Source organism: Macrotis lagotis, chromosome 1 (genome assembly GCF_037893015.1).
Source record: "Macrotis lagotis isolate mMagLag1 chromosome 1, bilby.v1.9.chrom.fasta, whole genome shotgun sequence".
NCBI lineage: Eukaryota > Metazoa > Chordata > Mammalia > Peramelemorphia > Peramelidae > Macrotis > Macrotis lagotis.
The window spans coordinates 221,230,714-221,254,088 of record NC_133658.1 but is presented as its reverse complement, the minus strand read 5'-3'; the positions used below and the strand labels follow the sequence as shown (position 1 = coordinate 221,254,088).

Sequence of the window (23,375 nt, the reverse complement as noted above, 5' to 3'; positions counted from 1 at the left end):
ATCTCTAAAATTTCTACAGACTTTAAACAAAATTAGTTTGCTGGCTCGATAAAAATGTCATTCAAATAGGTACTCAAACTCTCTTCAACACAGAATCAGTACATTAATAACATTTTCTTTCACAAAGATGAAAAAAAATTTGGAAATAATTTCCCAAATATTCCACTGCAGATTTTGGAGGGTATCACATAAATTTTCAAAAGGTCTCACGAACGATCCAGGTCTCAGTTTACAAAAGAACAAAATGAAGACAAGGGAGATGACATTATTTCACTGAGTCGAAAACAGAAGCTTGGGCTACTGTATTCAATTCAGTGCTATTTTCACTACACAACAAGTATCAACTTAAAGGGGGAATCATACTTAGTGCCCAAACCTATCAAGTGCTGCACAACCCAGATTAAGAATGTTTAACAACAGGCAGCTATGTGGCACAGTGGATAGAGCACCAGCCCTGAAGTCTGTAGGACCTGACTTCAAATAGGGTCTCAGACACTTAATAATTGCCTAGTTGTGTGACCTTGGGCATGTCATTCTTAACCCAATTGCCTTAAATAAAAATAAGAAATCTTTTAAAAAAGAATGTTTAGGGGCAGCTAGGTGGTGCAGTGGATAGACCACCGGCCCTGGAGTTAGGAGTACCTGAATTTAAATCTGGCCTCAGACACTTAATAATCACCTAGCTGTGTGGCCTTGGGCAAACCACTTAACCCCCACTGCCTTGCAAAAAAAAAAAAAAAAAAAAAAAAGAATGTTTAACAAATAAACATATAATACAAGTTAATGTCAACTTGTAGTGCGACAAGTCAATATGCAGCACACAGGAAATCATTTCAATTTGAGGTTGACACCACAGTACTATACCATGGTAAGGAAGAAAGGTAATCAGTAGACTACTGTAAATGTTATCTATAGTGTGGTATCACACTAAAGACCTGAGCAAGCTTGCATCAAGTTTAGCAACATGTTAATAAAAATTTTTAACTTCAAAGTAATAAAGTTCCTTTCCAAAGGAGTAAATTCAATTTTTCTGACAGAAAGAAGAGAGTATTTCTTTAAAAATCTATGAATGGAAATGCAATTTTTGCATTATAATTTATGATCCTAATGACTACCACAATTGTTTCCCTATTTTTGCCTACAGGCATAATATGGAAGGGTAAAACAAGAATTAAGGGGAAAAAAACTCAATTCATTATCTTATCTTCATCATTCTTCCAAGTCTCAGGAATACAATCTGAATACAACTGAAGAATGTCTCCTAAACTGTATATTTCTATTGACACCCCCAATTTCTTTTCCACTATGAATGGAATAGAAAGTAACGATCTCAGTTCCAAATTGTGAAGCAATTGAAACTATATGGGAGGTAAAGTAATTTAGAGACTATTTATTCCCAACCTCTCATTTTACTATTGAGGAAATTACCTGGAAAGATTAAGAAACTGGTAAATGGTCACAATTAACAAAGTCTATAAAATAAAATGAGAACTAGAATTCAATTTAAGACCCTCAAGTTCCAAATTCAGTATTATTTTCAGTGTATAACACTGTCTCCCATCTTCACCTCAATATGTATTGTTGGCACCAAATAGAATACAAAACAATTATAATACAGAGGAAAGGTAAGGAAATCTTTTTTTTTGCCAGAGGTAGAGAACTATAGGTACAGACTAGGGCATATACTGTATGCCTTCCTTGGTTTTACTGAACTGTAGTATTTGTATATTACTTATTATTATTATTTTTACAGTCGCCTTTTTAAAAATAACAATCGTTTGAACTGAAGGTTTTTCTTTACCAGAAAGACCCTTTCACCATCAAGTTCACTACTAAAATGTATCCTGAAGGACCTAATTTTACTCATTCATTTGAATTTTTAACAATGAAGTTTATATTTTATTTCTCAGATCCATTTCAATTACTGGAGTGCTGAAAAATTCTAAAATCACCACACTACCCCTAACATACTGATATAAACATTGGATACCTGTGAGAAACCTCTCCCTTTCTTTACCATTCAAAGGTTTCTTGGCAGTTGCCGCCTCATCTTCAATAGTTGCAACATAATCGAGCAATCTGGACACCAGCATTACAACCCAACTGATCATGGGAATATCTAATACTCCTACAAGATGGAAACAAAAAACAAAAAGCTAGAAGGTGTGAAGAAAAATAAACAATAGATTATAAGAATACTCTTCAAAGTAAAAAAATATTCCCAGAACATTTGCTAAATGGCTTATAAATTTCCCTTTCCAAAAATAAAAGACTTATAGATAAGGAATCAATATTACTAATTATTGTTTCCTTTAATCTAATTCGAAAATATGGCTTTGAGCAATCACACACACACACACACACACACACACACACACACACACACACACACGCAGCACGTGCACACATGCATACACATACACGTATGATATATCATTGCAAATACTAAAATAACAAATAAAATAAAATATTCTAAGACAAAGAAGTATCTAATCATTTAAACAACTATTACCTTCTGTGTGTATATGCATGGGCAAATTTGGTTGAAGAGGTGACAGTAAATTATCCAGGAGATTAAGCAAGCTTTCCAAGACACCACTGTTACTAAGTGATCTTTGGCCAATGCAGGAAAGTAACATGAAAACCCTAAAAAAAATAAATAAATAAAAAAATAAAAAATATATACACACACACACAGACAAGACCAATAATTATCATTTTTTCTCCTACATTATTGTATTGTATATATGATAATATAACAAACTAGTCCAAAGTATAATGAAAGTATAATGAAAGACAAACAGTACAATAGGTGGAAAATTAACATGAGGCCTACAAGACCAGGATTCAAATTCTGACCTTAATACTGGCCAGTCAAATGACCTGCTTGAGTCACTTCCTGGCTCAGATTTCCAGGTTTCCCACCTTTAACAGGAAGGGTTGAGCTACATGACCTCTAAAGTTCCTTCTAGCACTAAGTCTGCATGTGATTTATAGCTAACAGTAGAATACATGTATAACTAAAGAAAAAAGCACATCTATTTTGATTCTCTAAGGGTTAGTAATCAAGGAAAATAAAAATAAAAGATGAGGGTAAAGAATGGCATGTGTTCAAAATTTATCCTACTTAGCTGAGCAAAAAATAAAAAAATGAAACAAAATATTGGGCATTTTAATAACTCTGCTAACATTTACCTGTGACTATCAAAGGTAGATTTAAAAGAATGTTTAGATATATCAATTGAGGGCAATTTACATAGTTTACTACAATAAAGATAGAAAAATGGGAAATTAACAAGACAGAGGTGAGGGAATTAAATTTCATAAGGCCAAAGTTCTTAATATTAAGAAAACAATTATCCAAGAAATAAAAGGTGGGTTGTATAGAATTAGAGAATATAGAGTCCTAAAACTTATAGTACACAAAAAAAAGTGACTTGCTCAAGGTCACAAAATCTGATAATTTAGCAAAACTAACACCAAACTGTGTCTTCTAATTGCTAATTCAACAGCAAATGTGACTCCAAGTTCTTAAAATTAAGCAATTCAAAAAAGAATTATTCCTAAGGATAGAAACAAAAAAATTAGCTTATTCTGTTGCTATCCTTTGCCTACTTGCCTGTTGGCCCTGAAATTAAGAATCTAGCAAAGGAAATAATAATATCAAATGAGGATATTAATATAGGTTGGGGTCAATGTGCTGCAGGGCAATCAAAGTTAATCAGAGAAGTTTACATTTTCATGCCTATTCAGCTTTCTGGAGAAATTGAATGCAAGTAAAACAAAAAAGACAATAAGCCTCCTTGTGTCAATCACAAAGAGGACAATAGTAACCATAAGAGACTGACTTCCAAAGTTAAACTGTTTTACATCATGTCTTGTTTTGTATTATTATATTAGTGAGATGAGGGATGCAGTAGATGATTAATATTTCAATGTACATTTATTTCGCTTTTTAAAAATGATTTACACTGGAAATGTCTAAAACTCCTGTCCTACCTGTCTTGAGGAAAGATTAGAAGTTGCTCTGAATTGTACAATTCTTGAAGAACATTGGAAAGAAACTGTCCCCACCATCTTTCACCACCACAGAGTTGAACAAGTAGAAGACCAGTATGCAAACGTATCTTCGGGGTTCCACTTATACACAGATGTTTAAATAGCTCTTCACATGCCTGAGCATGAAATGTGTTCTGCAAAACTGCAGGAACAGAATGTCCTGTTAAGAGAAGAAGGAAAAAATATTGGTTTCTTAATTTAAAAGAAAATTTTAACATAATGATGTTAAACAAAATGTTCTTAAGTAAAATGATTATAGCCTAGCACAATTTAGTAGATGGTTTTTTTGTAAATGAAATGTCAATCCTTGAGCAGATCTGCTAAATTAAAAAAGAGCAATAATCATGCTCAATTATGCTTCCATGTTGTGTTTCTTGATTGTTTTTGGAGAGAAAAAAGCTTTATTAATCAACTTTAACTGTTTAACTGTTCACAATAGGTTTAAACTTAAATAAGAGAATACAAAGAAAATATGAAGCACTCCCTCCCTTAAGGAGCTTACATACATAGGAAAACAACATACATGGTTAAATGTGCATGAAAGACATTAGGGAATAACATTTATTTTGGAGGTGATACTAGAGATTACAGAAGCTTTTAAATTAAAAGAAAAGATGTATGAGCTGAATCATGAAGGAAATAGGAATTCTAAGACAAGAAGGTGAGGAAGGGGAATGACAGAGCCAGTACAAAGGCATGGAGGTAGAAAATTGAATACATGAAACAATAAAATTAGTCCAGTTTGGCTGACAGAAAAGTACATAAAAGAGCATAAATGTTAAATAAGACTAGAAATCGACTAAGAAGGGAGTGAAATGGCAAACAGTGAATTTACACTTAATCTGAGAGGCAATGAAGAATAACTTGAATATGCTGATTAGAGCAGTCATGTATCCAAATCTCAGCTGTCAGAAAATCACTTTGGTTGATATGCAAACTAGTGGAAAATATTGGAATGAGATATAAAGAAAGAAAATCAATCCAGAACCTATCATAATAATTTGGACACAGGATAAGAAGCTGATGAGTACAAAAGTGAAAATTTCAGAAAAAGGAATTGACTAATTCTTCAATATTTTCTAAATAATGTTTTCAATAATCCACATGGAATTAATTTGATTACAAAGATTATATGGAACAATTGAGTTAATAAGGAAGTTGAGTTAATAAGGAAGCATTCACATATCTACCAATTTACATATTAATTCAGAGAAACAAGGACAAAGACTACAAAAAGCCTACAACTACCAAAAGAGAACAATGAAAACTTCTATTCATAATGAAATGAATAAATATAAATGAAATAGTGCCAATGAAATAATAAAAAATACTGCAATACATAATTATTCTTTTTATTTGGCCACAACAAGCCCCAAAATTATGTATCTGTAAACTACAGCTCCAACTAAAAGTCAAAGTAAAAGATGCTCCCAAACAAAACTAATAAACTAAATCAAATAAATGCAATACAAACCATTGGAGCAATGAAGGAGACTAAGTAAAGTATCCAGGAGGTATCTGATGATTGTGCGTAGTTGCTCAGTGGAGGACATCTGGATTAAATCTTTAGCTTCAGGAAATTCTCTCAAGGTCTTCCTACTTGCACCTAGTGCTACTTTGAGTCTTTGTACTGCATGATGAGCCAAATTGAGTTGAAGTTGCAACTGAATACAGTCCTGATAGGCCGAAAATACTCTAGTGTCTTCTTCAACTGCCTTATCTGGCTTTCGCAGAAAATACTGTGCATTATTGGCACTGTTGAGAGGAGGAAGATCGATACTCTGCAAAAGGGTTTCCAGTCTGTGACAAGCTAAATTATACCTATGAAGGAAAAACACAAAGTAAAGTATTTAGTACACCAACTCTTCCTTAATGTACACATATAAAAACACATACAAAAAAATAAATCACAGAGTACACTAAAATTATCAATACCAAAGAAAACAAAAAGGAACACTAGTACTAATTTAAAACTTCAATAAATTCTGATTATTTCTGCTATAGAAAGTATACTATTTTCGACTTCCTGTTTTTTCTATTTAAGCAATTGATTTTCTGTATAAAAATAGGCATCAAATAATGGTACCACCAGACAAGTGCATTTCTTTCCTTAACTTTATTTGGGTCTGCAACCATCTAGACCTGCCAAGACACTTTTCTTTTTTATCATTAATTCCTCTTCTAGGTCCTAGCTGCCTATTGGACAACTGAATGGATTGGTTCCTCACGTGACTACTTGTTGAACTTCCCAACATTATGTTACTCTACTTCACTGTGTTCAGAGTTTTGTTGAGAGGCCCTTAAGCAGCAAGTTTGAAGCGTTTGCTCTAGGTCTTACCATATTAACTACAACTGATGTAATATTAGGATTTCTGAGTCTAACAATCTGCCATAGAATTTACCTTTATATTTTGTGTGTCTTTACTCAAAAGAAGGCAAGCTTGCCGAGAACAGGGAATTCCTTATTTCTCTTCTTGCAGTTATCACTGAACACAATTGTTGGCACACAGTAAATCTTTAATGTTAAAAAAAACATTCCCCTCTAACCTGCACTGTATGTCTTCTTGCAAGGCAATCATCATTGCTAAATGTTGATCAATTTCTGGTTGATTTGAAGATTCACTTTCTCCTCTTAAAGGATCATGCATTAACTTCAGTTCACTCTCCCATGGCAAGATATATGTATGACCATAATAAAATCCTAATGGGATTTTTGCTCTAGCATTTGTACTGCCATACCGACCAATGACAGTGATCTGAAATAAAAAACAAATACCTGTCACTATAATCACTTCAGAAAAGAAGCATTTGTATAAATATTCAATAAGACTTTAATTGATTACCAGTATATTTAATATACATTGTCAGAAAACAATTATGGAACAAATAATTTAGTACTATGGAAAAATGGAAAAAAATAAAAACCCATTCTTTTTAATTTCCTTCAAAATATTTTCTTTTTTTTACCTTCATAAACCGGCATACAGGAGGTGGTATTAAGTCATGAAGAATTAATGAATGTGTGCTAATATCTGTAGCAACTACTAATCGTCTTCCATCCACCTCTTCTCCTAATGTCCAGATGTCAATTGATAAAGAGGCCAAGTCTCCACAAGTGGGAATCAATACATCTGTCAAGAGTACAGGTCTGCCAAAGTCTAATGTCACAAATCTTCTTGCTCCTATGTAAAAAAAAAAAAAATTTATACAACTATTTAACAAGCTGCAAATCATTTTCAATATTCTCTGAAGTCAGCAACGTTTTTCAAATTTTCAATTTAAAAGGTTAAATGATTTAAGTTTAAGGGTAAATTACTGCTAGGGAAGCAATTCACATATACTATTAACTGTATAACAGAGATCTGAAAGAATACCATTCTTGTTTTATAAGAAAGCATCTATGCCAATTAATTATCTTAAGAAACAAAAGCATTACCTTTCTTACTCAAAACAAAGTTTAAAATGGATCATTATCAGTTCTAACAAATAATATGCTGAATTTAATCAAATTCAACCAGCATTTATTTAGTGCCTACCACTTGCAAGGAGTACATAAAGACAGGAATGATAATTTCTTACCCTCAAAAAATTAGACTTTAAGCCTAATGTGGGAATTAACTATGTACAAAAGGAACGAATTATATCCAGCACTTTTAAAAGATAAATATTTTCTTACTCATATATATCATATTCTAACTTCTTTAACATTTTAAAAGCATATACACAGCATATAATATCTAGTAGCCTGCAATGTATATTCTTCAACAAGTCAACCACTATTGTATTAGATCATCATTTTCAATGTAATAAAATGTGCTTCTTCCATTATTCTTGTTCTACTACTTGTGTGGCAATACCATCTTCACTTTTTTTTAATATGTACACATGCATAATCACTGCATGTTTAATAAGGTTATAAACTTATAACCATTTCTATTCCAGTTATTAAAGCTGCAGAGGAACATATTTTGGCATAGACAAGGAACAAAAACAAGCAAAAACCTGAATTCCACCTCCAAAGAAAGAGTAGCTTGGAAAATGTGGATTTATTTTTTATCATATAGATATCTCAGCTGATTCTTTCAGGAGACTAAAGAACTGCCTAAAATCAAAGTTGCAAATGATTTAAGGTCACTGGAGACAAAAAGCTAAAAAAAAAAATTACTATAAACTAAAAATACCTGCATTATTACTTATGAATAAGCAGTCTATATCATGGAAGATTTGATTGAATATTTCTCAGTAAACCAGAGAAGTGAACAGATACCGACAGGAGAACTCTGAGTAAACAAAATACCAACTACCCTAACTTCCCATCAGCATGGTAAAGAAGAAAGATTGTAGCATTTGAAGTTACAACTTATATTCTAATTCCAGTTCTGCAAATTCATAATAGTGTGACCTTGTGTCCCTTTCCCTCACTGGACATTTTTTTTGTAAAAATGAAGGCGAGGAAGTAGAAGGTCCATTCTAGCTCTAAATGTAGGCTCTGTACTCTGTTACAAAGAATTGGTAAATAGTATGCCACTGTACTAATCTAGCATGATGAAAGTTTATTGGTTAATAGAGTAGATTGCATTTCACACAGAAAGAAAGAATTCTATCAGAAAGCCAACCAACACCTGAAACCAAACCTTCACTTTATTCCCTTAATTTTGTTCAACAGCAAAGTTTTTATGATAAAGTCAGTTCTCTCCAAAAACTATATGCTCCTATTCCGTGACATTCTTCCTTCATTAGAAGAGCAACCAGTCCAAACTCAACTAACATGCTTAAGCTTGGTAAATCCTGGCTACAGAAAAATCAAATGAGATCGATTTACAAAGAACCAAAGAGAAACCAATTATAAAAATACTCTATTAAAGATATTAAACCTTAAAACAATTGTTAAAACAAAAATACTTAATATTTTAAACCTATTTTACCTGAATGCATTCGCTCTATAATAATAGACTGGTGGGGTGGAGGTTGTAGGAAATGTGAAGCATGAGAAATTGCTAGAGCAAGGCCAGTTCCTAGTGGAGTCTAACAGTGAAAAAGAAAGAAACCATGTTCAAGATTAGCCTAATTTGACAAAATAAAGAAAAAAAGAAAAGTCTATTCTTTTAAAATGATGATCAATTACCGTTCTAGACTTGTTTGCATTTTTATTATGTGCAGCAAGATTGACTGTGGGAGGATCAATAACTGAACCTGGAAAGAGCTGTGCAAGTTCTGCATTGATCACAACAGACACAACTTCATTTGGCGGAGTCAGAGGTGGAGTCATGAAGAGTGGTGTTGTTTTTGGAGTAGGTGGAATAACATCAGATGGATGAATGAAGAATCCTGGTGCTGCCACTGGATTAGAAGGCACAGAATTGTGAACAGGACCCACTGCTGATGCTGCGGCAGCAGCTGCTGCTGTAGTCTGATGTAATTTGGCTTCTAACTTTGCTTTCTGAAAATAATAAATAGAAGCAGCAAATATGTATTAAACTTCACTAAGCAGTAAAAATAAGTAATGCTTTGCTATACATTTTAGCCCCTACACTACTAACCTTAGTTTATTTATTGTTCATTAAATGAAGATGACAATAAGCAAATATTGTTAGACAATATAAAACATTTTAATAAAATGTTTTAATTTTACATAAAATCTTTTTTAAATAAGTCCTTAAACTGATTAAGTAATACTAGACTGAAGTTGACATTAAAGCAAATAAAATAATATAAAATATTTTTAACAATAAAATGATATTATAGCTTTCCCCCAAATGTAAGAAAGCTGAGGAAATTAGGAGTATAGGGGACAACTTGGAGAATTGAAAGCACAAATAAGATGAAAGTTCTGTGAAGAATAAATGTGCAAAAGCAGAAAAGGCATTTCTATGTAAAATAATTTTGGAAAGAATGCAACTTCAAATTTTGGTAGTTTGTATTCAAATAAAAATTAAAAAAACTAAAATATACTTTTGAAATTTGTAGTGATATTTAAGTAAATATAATGCAAATTGCCATTAAACATAATCTTAAATCATAAGTGCCTTGAATACAGAAAATTGTCTATAATCTAGAAACTTAAAACTAATTTAAATTACGCAAGGAGCAATGGGATTCCCTTCCAGGGTGCATGAAGAATACTACTCCTTCATACACATGCTCAAGAGAATCAAATAACAGATTACAAACTCATATTTTATGATGATTATCCAAACTTATTTAGGCAACTATTACAATTAGCTCATTTCAGTTCCCTCACTTCCTTTGATGAAGAAGAATGGCCAATTTTATTTGAGGACTTTTTCTCAGCTTTTGAAGTTTAGAGACATCATAAATAAATAGCCAAAGAGTCTCCAACCTGTTGCTGAAGCTTCAAAAGCTGCTGCTGTTTCTCTTGCAGCACCTGGAGCTGTTGCTCAGCTGAAGCCATTGCATGAGAGAGAGACTGCAAAGCTACCTGGGCTGCTGAACTCAGGGCGGTCGAAGCTTCCCCAACAGTCCCGGAGGAGAGGCCGCCTACTGCGGGGGTAACCCCGAAGGAACTCACTGGCATAAGACAAAAAACAACACACACAGACAGACACACACAAACAAGGATGAAGACGAGGTTCATACAGTCACAGTTTTTATTTTTTAAAAAGTTTGAATATAAATTAGTGAAAGAAATCTTTTCAGAATCACAATAGTAAATATGACTATCCATAATGTTTGATGATACTCAAAGTAACATGTCAAAATGATTAAATTTTGAAATACAAAGATTCCTTCTAAATTCAAAAATAAAAACCTAAGCATATAAATGTAAGCAGAATATTAAGCATTTTTATTTTCTTCTATTTATTAAAAATAGTAAACTGAGTCAATAAGAATGTTCTTTAACAATAAAAACAAATACTGAATTCCCTAATCATCAAGAATAAATGGGAGTCTACAAAAATTAGTTTTTAAGTTCTAGAAAAATATTAACCTTGTACAACAATAAACACAGGAATAAAGTCTAGTTTTGATGTAGTTTCTACAGATAAAATTCCCTGAACACATGAGATACAGGCTACCTAGAAATAATACCTTAACTAAATGTGTCAAGGTAAATTAAATGTTATTACTAGAAATGGATATAGTGAGCAGAATTCTGTGGAATTAAATTTAAAAGAGTTAGCTTTAGATCCCAATGAAAGATACATAATAACTCACAAAGTTACAATCTCTAAAAGACCAATTCCCCACATATGTGGAGAAAATGTTACTTGCACTATTCACCTCACTGGTTATGTGAATGAAGTGCTTTATAACCCTTAAAGCCACAAATGTGAGTTAAAACCTAATTATAATCTCTAAAGTTCTGGTGCTAATTACTACATCTTCCAGTACCGCAAGGGGCAATTTGACTTGATACAAACTCAAATTAGAGATAATAGACAACTATTATATTGAAATTCTAACTTTACAACAAAACATTTCAGACAATAAATTATCAACAAAATGATTCCAATAGATCGTTACTTAGAACTGAATCTGAAGCATGTCTTCTAGTACTGAAAGAAATACAAACTATTTTCAGTACTAAAAAAAAAATATACTAGAAATTTTACTTTCAATGTTTGTAGAAGGAAGAATATTTTTAACTGCTTATTTGAGAACCAATTCAATTACAAGGACAATCCAACAAATAAACAAAAGAGTTCATTGGCTCACTGGAATTAAGGGAATTTATTATATTTTCCTTTCAATTACATTGCCCTTATCTTCTGATAATGAGCAATGTGCTAAAAAAGTCAATAAAAAATTTAATGGTACTTTAGGAAATGAAAGGTGTTTATAAAGGTGAATGGATGGAAGGAAGGAAGTTTATGGAAGATCTAAGTCCTCTTAAGTAAAAGGTCAGAAACACTCTCAATACTGAAAACTTGAAGAAATAAGTAATTCTAATTTCTCCAGTCATCTACACAGTTATATAGTCAACTGTTGCTGAATAACCTAGCCATTAAAATTGTAATATAATTTAACATTGAGATTGTACCAAAATAAACTGCAGATGTACTCACATTTTCCTCTGTCTGATCATGTTAGTAAGGGGGGTGGGGGGGATTGATGTGAATGTTTTACTGGCTTTAGTCAAGTCTCTCAGTCAAAAACTAAAACAATGCCACTATACATTCACTAGCCTGCAGTGACTGAACAGAGTTCAACATTAACCTGACGTATTCATATTGTATTCACATGAAGACTATCCTTTGAAAGAAGGAAATACTTCCACAAAGTAATACAAAAGGGGAAAAGAAATGCAAAGAGGAATAGGGCTAACATATTTTAAATATAGTAATTCTTTTTAAAAGAAACAACATATAGCTTAAAAATGCACTTTCACACTTTTTTAAAAATTCTTTTTCACCCCAATATTTTTTCAAAATCATTCAGAAAACACAGTAAGATAAATACATTTCCAGTAATTTAAAATGCATGAAATATAAATTGTCATATGTACAGACATTTGATAACAGTATGAACATATGAAGTAAAATAGATGATGTGAGGATAAGAGAAATTCTCTTTTTTTTCTGAAAAATAACACAAACAAGATCTATATACTTAAAATAATCCTCTGAATAAATATAATTTTCTTCTCTATAAGAAGGCACAAAACAAATTATATTTTTCTACTTTAACTATATAAAAGTATATATATATATATATATATATAAATAATAAAGAGTGTATATACCAGTAAACGTACTTGCATCATCCCTTTCTATCCTCGTTCCATCACTGGTTGAAACACAAGAAAAGTGCAGAGGTTCAACTTCGAGGAGTCCAGTCAAAGAAGTGAAACTACCCTCAGCAGCGGTGCAGCTACTGACCTTGCCATTTCCTACAAGAAAACAATGCTCAAGCCTTCATAAACAACAAAAACTTTAAATGTTAGAAATAAAAGCAACAAATTATGATTACAACAGTAAGAGTCATCCAACTTTCAACCCCAGATGATGAAATTTCAAGAATTTTTATTTTTTTAGCTTGTTAAAAATCTCAGCCATAAACATAATGAGATACAATACATTTTTAAAATAAGTTATCTGTGTTTTACTGTGTGGATATGTTCCCTATGGAAAGGACAAATATAGATAAAGTATCACATAATAATTTATGTGACTGTTACAAAGACTCAAGGCCACAAAATCACAGGACAAAGAGTGATTCAGAGTAGCATACAAGAGGACCATATATGAAGCCCTTAAACAGTATTTGAATTTTGTTCATGAATTAGGCAGTGGGAGCTATGGTGGTTATAAAGTGAGAAAAAGGAGTTATTAGCAATATATTATAAAATTATACAGAGACCTAACAAGAATGAACTGGACTTTTAAAGTCCCATGAAAGAAATTTGAACTTTATATCAAAGAAGTCAGCCATGAGAGATGTAAAAATCAAAATAACAATTTTCATTAAAACTGATCAGGACAAATATATGATGAATTCACTATAAAGGCAAAAGAAACTAGGGTGTAACAGAAGCTAATTGTAAAGAGTGCCCCAAGCAAATGTTTACTAAATACCAACTGTGTGCAGCAATATCTTTGTACTAGGCTCAGCTGAATAAAGAGTTTAGATACAAAAAGAGGATGGACTCAAAAATGTAAAGAAACAATCAACATGATTTAGGAAATGCCTATATATAGGGTGAAGGAGGAAAAGAAGATTTAAAATCAATTAAGTTTCAAGCCTCCGCAGAAACAAAGAGACCTCAGTGCTGTTAATAAAACCATTAAGGAAGAAATCACTACTATTAGTAAAATGATGACTGATTTCAAACTGTTGAGTTTGGATTGATAGCAGAACATAAACTTGGAAATGCAATACTTATGGGACTTCTTTTTTTCTTTTTTCTTTTTGGTTTTTGCAAGGCAAATGGGGTTAAGTGGCTTGCCCAAGACAACACAACTAGGTAATTATTAAGTGTCCAAGGCCAGATTTGAACTCAGGTACTCCTGACATCAGGGCCGGTGCTCTAATCCACTGTGCCACCTAGCTGCCCTCTACTGCAATACTTAATGGAGAAATGAATAGCTTTTACATCCTCCTGTTGATCCCTAATTCAATTCCACTTTTCACTTTTGTTTATTTAAAAAAAAAAGTCACCTTGATTATCAGAATATGGTTTCAAATTATATAAATCCCTGTAATATTACATTTCCTAAAGATACTTGACCAATTAACTTGAGAATCATATCTCTAGTAATTTATCTGCTTTTAAATATCAATAAGGTGAGTCAAACCTAACTATTTTTTTCCTCCTTTCCCTTCTGGAGCCCATGAGTTAAAGTTGTCTGTGTGTGACCACATAAGTGTCCCAATTCAGTATTCTTTAGCAGTTCCCTATTTGTCTCTAGACAAAAATCAAAACCCTTAGCCTGGTATTAAAAAAAAAAAAAAACCCATAACAGGTCCCCAACAAATTTCTGTTTGAATTTGATTTCTTCTTCTCACACTTTTACTGTAAAAATCAATAGCTAGCTGTTCTGGGTAAATGCCACTCTACCTTTTGCCTATGAAACTTTCTTTTTTTTTTTTTTTGGTAGGTGTTTTGCAAGGCAAATGGGGTTAAAGTAGCTTACCCAAGGCCACACAGCTAGGTAAATATTAAGTGTCTGAGACTGGATTTGAACCCAGGTACTCCTGACTCCAGGGCTGGTACTTTACCACTGTGCCACCTAGTCACCCCTGGAACTTTCTTTAAAGCAAAATTTAAAGGGAAATGTCACCACCTCCCAGCAATAAGTTTTCTTTATTAATTCACATATATCACACTATGTAATAAAAGCTTCTCTCCATTCTCCTCATGATTCTTCCTCTCCTATTCAGTGATATTACACAGTAATAGAAGTTTTAGAGTCAGAGGATTTGATTTCAAATAACTATCATGACTATGTTCTTAACAGCAGACAACCCTCTGAAGATCAGTTTTCCTTTGGGGAAAAGTAGAGAAGGGAGAAGGGAGAAGGAAAAGGAAATAAGCGAGTAAAAGGAAATGGATGATAAATGAGAGAAAAAGCAGTATTTAACAGTGATATTTTCATCACTGTAGAATCAGCTCAAAATCTGATTGGCTATATGGTTACAAAAATTCATATTCAGTATTATCAATATTAAAGGTTTGGGTTTTTTTTTAAATGATTATACCTGAAAGGACATCTGAGAGATCAATTTCATCTGACTGTACACCAATACTGCTGTTGTACACATTTTTACAAGAAGAACCACTCATCTCCAAATCAAAGAGAACTGGATCAAATGGTGAACTATATAATCCATATCTGAAAAAGAAGAAATGAATCAATCTATTTAAAATGAATGAAAATACTTGGATAAATGAACTTCATTTATACCTCATAGGGTAATTTTCATCTCTTGTTATTTATCTAAATAGGATCTCCCCAACTGGGAGATTTCATTTTATGAATTTTTATTTTAATAAATTCAAATGATAAATTTATGAAAATGTTTTCTAGATGAAATAATATATCTCTCAAGTGACTCAAAGGCTTAACATATTAAAAAAAGATAAAAACCATAAAAAGTTCACAAGAGAACTCCTTTGATCTTTACACTGCATGAACAGAATTAATTTATAATTTTGTACACCAAAAGTATATTTGTAAGTCAATTGATTTGGAACACAGGAAATAAGGACTAGATAGACAGATATGTAGGTAGATCAAAAGGCAGATAGATCAACAAGTGAATAAATGAATAAGTGATGGAGGGGAGAGTGAGAGTGAGAGAGTGAGAACGCAAGGTAGAAACTGGAGAGATAGAAGAAAAGGACCTTTGAGAGAATTAAGAACAGGAATCAAGAAAATGAAGAGGCTCATCAATGCTAAAATCAATTATTTTAGAAATACATGGAAAGATGTGTATAAAATCATGAGGAACAAAATGACCAGAACCAAAAGAACAATGTATGTGTTTGTGTGTTTGTGTGTGTGTGTGTGTGTGTGTGTGTGTGTGTGTGTAATAGCAATATCCTTTTAAGAACAGTTTTAATCAAATAAGTTATTTTGACTGTTATAAATGCTCAAATTAACTTTACAGGGCATATCAAGACACTATCTGCATTCAGACAAAGAAGCAATAAATATATATATATGGAACAATTTTATATGTAGTTGTGCCTAATAGTAATTATCTGTAGGATAAAGGGTAGAAGGAGGGAAGGGAAAAAAACTACACAATAATTTTGTATATACTGAAATGAATAGGAAGTTGTACAAAACAAATTTTCAGTTTCATGTGCAATCATCTTTTCTTGTACTGGTTATGGATTTCATAAATTAAAAATAAAATTCTAAAAAGATGAAGGGGAGGGAGAGTGTCTTCAGCAAATAAAACCCTAATAGGAACATTCCCAGACTTTGACTCACATCCATGGTTAATTCTATTCCTTTTCTTTTGCCAGTCTAAGAAGTAGGGACTTCTCATTTACACTGCAACTACATTATATATTCCTAAGGTTTCTTTCTTCTCTGGCCTATTATTCCAGAATCAAGTCATCAAATAATTTCTCTTTTACTTTCCTCATTAAACCAAACACAAATACAAATAGTAAGAATGGGAAACTTGGTATAGTGAATAAAGAACTGGCATCGATGTCAAAAACCACTTGTCTTCATGGTCTGACCCTGACCCTGACATTTATTTGGACCCTTAGGTGATTTGTTCAAAGCCCCAGGAAATGCTTTAGGACTTCATGACACTTTTTCAGTCATTTCAGTGAGGTTTGAGTCTTTGCAACATCATTTGGGTTTTGCTCCATTTTTTTCCCCTTGGCAAAGGCACTAAAGTGGCAATTTTCTTCTCTAGGTCATTTTACGAAAAGGAAACTGAGGCAATGCAGATGAAATGACGTTCCCAGGGTTAGACAGCTAGTAAGTCTCTGAGGTGAGACACTGAGGCATTTTAGGGGGAAATTTCAAAGTAAACTTATTTTTTTGTTGTTTTTTTTTTTTGCAAGGCAATAGGGTTATGTGACTTGTCCAAGACCACACAGCTAGGTAATTATTAAATGTCTGAGATCTGGATTTGAACTAAGGTGTTCCTGACTCCAGGGCCAGTGCTCTATCCACTGCGCCACCTAGCCACCCCGGAGATTTCAAAATAAACTTAAAAGGAACCAAATTGCTTGTGTTAAAGTACCTGGTTTGAAGTAAAGCCTCCATTGGTGTTAACCTTTCCTGTAACTGCTTAGACACAGCAGTGAGCAAAGATGCACAAGCAGTACTGCAGCCAGCCAGGTCTTCATCTTTAACATAATTCAACAAGACAAAATACCAGTACACAGATCCTAAAAGCACAGGAAAATGAAGGGTTATACAATTTTATGTAAAGTTGGAGACACTATGGATTGAGTCCATCAAAAAATATCTTAGCCTACTCATAATCTGACATTCAAAGGAAAAGAAAACAAACTGAATATAAAGCTCTTAAAAGATGAAACTAAGCTACATTAGATAAAAGTAATCTGTGTAAATGAATAAAATTAAGATAAATTATTGAATACAAAATACTACTAGAAAAGAATGACAATTCCAAGGAAAAACAATGTTAAATATTGGGGGGGGGGGGATTAATAGGTTCTATTATCACTTAAAAAAATTTTTAGAAATGAGTCCTTTGTCAGAAATGCTAGTTCTAAAAGTTGTTGCCCATTTTACTACATTTCTTCTGATCTTGGTTACAGTGGTTTTGTCTACGCAAAAGCTTTTCATTTAATGTAATCAAAATTATCTAGTTTGTTTTCAATGTTTTCTACCTCTTCCCTGGTCATAAAGTATCTGCCTTTCCACAGATTTGACAGGTAAACTACTCCTTGATCTCCAAGTTTGCTTATAATATTGTCTTTTATGTCTAAATCCTGTACCTATTTTGATCTTATCTTGGTAGAGTGTGTGAGATGTTGTCTAATCCAAACTTCTGCCATACTAACTTCCAATTTTGCCAACAGTTTTTATTGAAGAGAGTTTTTATTCCAAAATTGAACTCTTTGGGTTTATCAAATAGCAGATTACTGTAATCATTTCGTGCTATTGCTCCTACTCTATTCCACCGACCCACCACTCTATTGACAAATGGTCAAAGGATATGCAGAGGCAATTTACAAATGAGGAAATCAAAGCTATCCATATATGAAAAACTGCTCTAAAACATTACTTATTAGAGAAATACAAAGTAAAGTATCACTGAGGTAGCACGTCACACCTCTCAGACTGGTCAATATGACCAGAAAGACAATGATCAATGTTGGAAGGGATGTGGGAAATCTAGGACACTACTATATTGTTGGTGGAGCTGTGAACTCATCCAACCTTTCTGGAGAGCAATTTTGAATTACACCCAAAGGGCAATAAAAATGTGCATACCCTTTGATCTAGCAATACAACTCCTGGGTCTGTACCCTGAAGAGATCATGAAAAAGGGTAAAAATATCACTTGTACAAAATATTCATAGTAGTTCTATTTGTGGTAGCAAAGAACTGGAAATTGAGTGAATGTTCATCAATTGAGGAATGGCTGAACAAATTGTGGTATATGTACGTCATGGATCACTATTGTTCTATTATCACTATTGTTCTATTAGAAGCCAGAAGGGACAGGAAATCAAAGAAGCCTAGAGGGATTTGCATGAATCGATGCTGAGCAAAATGAGCAGAACCAGAACTATAACAGTAACACAGAGTTGATGATCAACCTTAATGGACTTGCTCATTTCACAAGTGCAACAATCAAGGACAATTTTGGGGTATCTGCAATGGAGAATACCATCTGTTTCCAGAGAAAGAATTGTGGAGTTTGAATGAAGACCAAAGACTACTACTACATTAAAAAAAAAGTTATCTTAATATGTAATCTTAATATCTCTTATAATGTATTTTTTCTCTCTCAAGGATATGAATTCTCTCTCAACACATTCAATTTAGATCAATGTATAGCATGGAAATAATGTAAAGACTAACAGACTAACAGACTGCATTCTGTGGGGGAAGGGAAGCAAGATTTGGGGGGGAATTATAAAATTCAAAATAAATATACTTTAAACATTAAAAAAAAGATTATTTAAAAACATTAGCAAAATTTTTATCTGAGATGATAATGAATAATAACAGGCACCACAGAGTCCTTAATATCCAATGACTTATCTAGGCATTGACCACCCCTCAAAAATTAGGTAGGAGGAACACAAGTTCTGTTAAGTCCTACCCAGGCTAGGAAGGTTTGGGAAATGGGAGAGATCTTTCATTACTAGATAATTAAAAGCTTTGCCCAGGTTTACCCAGAAAACAGGCAACTTTATAAAACAGCTGATACACCCATAAAGAGCCCTTCTTTTAGTCTGAAGTATTGATGTCAGTGTAACAGAACAGGCTAATACTTAGAACATTTTTAGGCTGTTTATAAAAAATTAAATCTTGGAACTAACTGAAATCTGCCTCCACTATCTGCTTATAAAGGAAACCAGGAAACATAATATTGCAGACAAATATTAATGACAGAAGGAAAAATAAAGACATTGACAGAAATGCTTTCACTATGCACCCAACCACAACAGGAAGCACAATGTAATGATCTTAGTTATCTTCCACTGCAGCACTCATGATAAAGGAAACCAGACCATTAGAAATATACTTGTAGCTAAAGCATTAATTTCAAATACAGAGGATCAAGAGAAAAACTAACAAAAACTTAAACAGTATATTTAATAGCAGCATAATAAGTGTGAAAAAGACTCAAAGATTTTGATCAAGGTCAAGGAGAATATGCTATACAAGTTGAATTTGAAGAGGGATTCTGTATAAATAAGTGAAATTCTCCAGATATTCATGTTTACAGATGATATAATATGGGAACACTAAAGAATCAATGAGATCTTTTGTCATTCAAAAGTTTGTCCCAGGAACTGATTCAGGTAACAGTAGAAGGATGAAACTACAAACTGCCCAAATAATAACATAGATTTGGATGAATACTAAGTACATCAATAACCTATCTTCAAAAGACATTGCAGACAGACAAGAAAAGTAATGTTTCAAAACTAAAAAGAGAACAGACTAGATCATATATGTAAAAGTATAGGATGCTAAAAACGATTCACAGGTGCTCCCTGAGTGCAAAACAATTTTTTTGACAGTAATAAAGACAATAATACAATATACCTATAATACAATATACCTACAAAAAATGAAATAGCAGACAATAAGAACACTGATAAAAGTGAATGTTTCATTTTATCATTGTACCCCCAATGCTAACACAATGCCTTATATGTAGCAGGTGTTCAAAAAATGATTGTGAAACTGAACTGGATATCAAGATTACTGAAGAATCAAAATGGAAAATAATGGAAAGAGTAAGAAAGGATGTGCATGGTATCACAACATATTACAAATATCATCTATTAGAAAAATGTAATGAAAGACATAAAAAATATAAAGCACATCTCAAGAACACAAATTAACAAGTGGGAAGACCATATGCTTATTATTCTCTGTCAAGCAGAAAAGAGCCTAGAAGACTATTTTAGGAATCCTGTATATAGAAGCAGAAAAGGAAATAAACAAGGAAAGGATGGGTGATGATCTGTACCAATACCCATTGAATCATCAATTCTAAATATGGAGATAACCATTAGAAAAAAATGAATGACAAGATTTTCAAATCTTAGAGGAGGTTAAAATGGAAGAAGGAGGTAGAAGGACAAGAAGAAAAATAAGAACAGGCCAGTAAAGAGAAATGAAAAGCAAAAAAAAAAAAAAAAAAAAAACCAATGAAAAAAGAAATAGGTAACAATACTTGAATTTTTATAAATATTTTAATATTTCATTTTATATTTTATATTTATTTTCACATACCGCCAGTAGCAGCTGCAGGTAGAAATGGCATATTGTCAAGCAAAGCCTTCAATAGTACTGATCCAAATCCTGGTTGACTTGGGTCACATTTGCCATTGCTACCAAAACAAAAACAAAAGGATACATTTCATTAACACTTTGTGATCCTAGAATATGGAACTCAGAACTCAGGAAGGGGATCTAAAAAGATTTTCTAATCCAATCTTGTTAAGAAAATCGAAGTCAAGAATGTTAACTGACTTGCCCAAAACATCCCCAAATATTCTAAATATATTTTCAGTCACTTCTGAATTTATGATCCTATGATGCAAAAAAATAACTCCAAAATGTGGTTAGTAATCAAGTCTTAAAGATTTGATAAGAGAAAATTTGTATCAAGTTCTAAGGACATGTTCAATAGTAGTACTTGTCAAGATAACTAGCATTCCAAATACTGTTTCTTAATTTCTTTTTCAACCAACTTGAATCAAAAGATACACTCAAAAGGAAGGCATCATCATTCTTTTGCTTTTATTCTCCTTTTGGCCCCTTATTTCAACTAACGAATAAAGTATATAGGGGTTGAAAAGAAAATGCCTATGCTATTAAAAAAATTCTCTACAACACAGGACACAGCTTCAAGCTAAAGACACTTAAGGAAGCCTTTCCTAAAAGGCTCATTTTTTTTTCCAGCTTTACAGAGTCACTTCATAATGTACATAACCACAGGTAATGTCTGAAAGTAAAAGAAGAAATAATCATGTTTGAATATATACTACTTTTTTCTAGAATCTTAAAAATCCGTATTGGCCTAGTCACAGAAAATTGACAGTTTTACTATACCCATAAAGTATTTTCAAACAGGCCTTTAAAGAAAAATACAAAGATCAGGGAAAAAAGATCAAGGAATCAAATTCCAAACACCAGAAGTAACCCTCCCAAAACAGCCACAAATATAACTTTCATGTATGACAGAACGAATATGTAGGAAGATTAGAGAGAAAAGAAAAATGTCTTTAATCTCATTTCTAATTATGTTCCTCAGGGTATACAAATTAAATGACAGGTGCTAACCAGGTTTCATGAGAGGACCATAATCAAAAGAAAATTTACAAGTGGGTACGATTCAGACCCCATGGAATATAAAAAAGGTTGTCTGCAAAGAAGAATCATGGTCACTAATAATGACCTCATCTGATGATTTGACAGAAAGCATGCTTTCTTGTTGAAATATGGGTCAAGATTATATATAACAGCAAAGAGCACTTGGAAACAAATTAAAACATAAAGTAAACATGAATAAAGGAAAACACTCTGTACCCCAACCTAAGTGAATCTATGGTTCATATTCCCCCACCTACCCCTCCAATAATGATCATACGCACTACACAACTGAAGGCACTGTACATGGCAAAATTTATACAGTTCTGGGTTCCACAACTTAAGACAGACGTGGAAAAACTTGGAGAGGGTTCAGAGGAAAGCCACGAAGATGGTTAAAGGATTGGAAAACAGGACCTAAGAGGAAAGGTTAAAGGAATTGTGGTTATTTAGCCTGTAGAACATAAGGGTGAGGGATGGTCCTAGAAATATGATTATGTATGTGCAACAGCATGATGATCAATTGTTTTCTACAGCCACAGAGAAGAGAATAAAAGTAAAAAATGGTCTAATGTTGATGATGCACAGAGGAATAAATAAAAAGAATTTCTGAAAGTGAGCTTTTATAAAAAATGAGAATCACCAAGAGTGAGTAGAACCTCCTTCCGTGCAGGCCTTTAAAAATAAAGTGAAACATTTGACTAGGATGCTTTAAGGTGGTTTTTGTTTGAAGGTACAATAGATGCAATTTCAAGATTCAATTCATCAATTTCTATTATTTAGGTATGTAAATTTAAGAAATTTTTAATACTTCATTTTAATAACATTAACTGTGAATAAAACATTTCAAAACTGAGTGTGAGTGAACAAAAAATACAAACTTATAACTAAAAAGAATCACCAACCTTATGCATAATGCTAAAAATCGGGCACACTTGTGGGCTATGCTCCGTCCTGCCTCAAAGAAACAAACACGTACTATGTCAGAAAGACATTTACGTGTCTTGGAAAGCAAGCTCTCATTTCCTTCCTTTGAGCTGTAAAATAAGACCAGAAAGTTACAATCTTGGAAGTCCATCATCACACAGATAACTATTTTAGTAAGAAAAAGGGCAGGCAATTAATGAAATCTTGCTACCTTCCAGGTCCATTTGAATGGACGCCAGCCAACCAGCACAAGGTGTCCAACACCAGGCTTTGTGCATGTTCTGTAATTAGACCATCATCTGATTTTCTGCAGAGTGTGTTAAGGAGCTTCTCATGAAACTCTGAAAACTGTAACATGGCACACCGTTGTACCCTACAGAAAGGATTAGTGCCTTAGTGAAAAAAAATTGAATTCTCAAAATGAAA

General features: G+C 32.9%; 1 protein-coding gene across 6 annotated transcripts in view; it reads right to left on the bottom strand.

Moving 5' to 3' along the window:
• Positions 1–23,375, bottom strand: part of BIRC6 (baculoviral IAP repeat containing 6) — a 309,262-nt gene that overhangs the window by 175,916 nt on the left and 109,971 nt on the right. For 5 of the 6 annotated variants that reach the window (XR_012473425.1, XM_074209682.1, XM_074209678.1 and 2 more), the window contains exons 18-32: positions 23,161–23,322; positions 22,928–23,059; positions 20,943–21,040; positions 17,233–17,380; positions 15,220–15,353; positions 12,764–12,910; positions 10,400–10,587; positions 9,185–9,499; positions 8,985–9,084; positions 7,027–7,241; positions 6,607–6,815; positions 5,534–5,880; positions 4,000–4,219; positions 2,513–2,646; positions 1,991–2,128 (exon numbers count right to left, since the gene is read on the bottom strand). Coding sequence is in view for 5 of the 6 variants with exons in the window: in XM_074209682.1 (XP_074065783.1) it covers positions 1,991–2,128; positions 2,513–2,646; positions 4,000–4,219; positions 5,534–5,880; positions 6,607–6,815; positions 7,027–7,241; positions 8,985–9,084; positions 9,185–9,499; positions 10,400–10,587; positions 12,764–12,910; positions 15,220–15,353; positions 17,233–17,380; positions 20,943–21,040; positions 22,928–23,059; positions 23,161–23,322 (2,687 nt within the window). In the remaining variant the exon portion in view is untranslated. The remainder of the gene's footprint in view (positions 1–1,990; positions 2,129–2,512; positions 2,647–3,999; positions 4,220–5,533; positions 5,881–6,606; positions 6,816–7,026; positions 7,242–8,984; positions 9,085–9,184; positions 9,500–10,399; positions 10,588–12,763; positions 12,911–15,219; positions 15,354–17,232; positions 17,381–20,942; positions 21,041–22,927; positions 23,060–23,160; positions 23,323–23,375) is intronic. The other variant, XM_074209680.1, reaches the window with a different exon arrangement.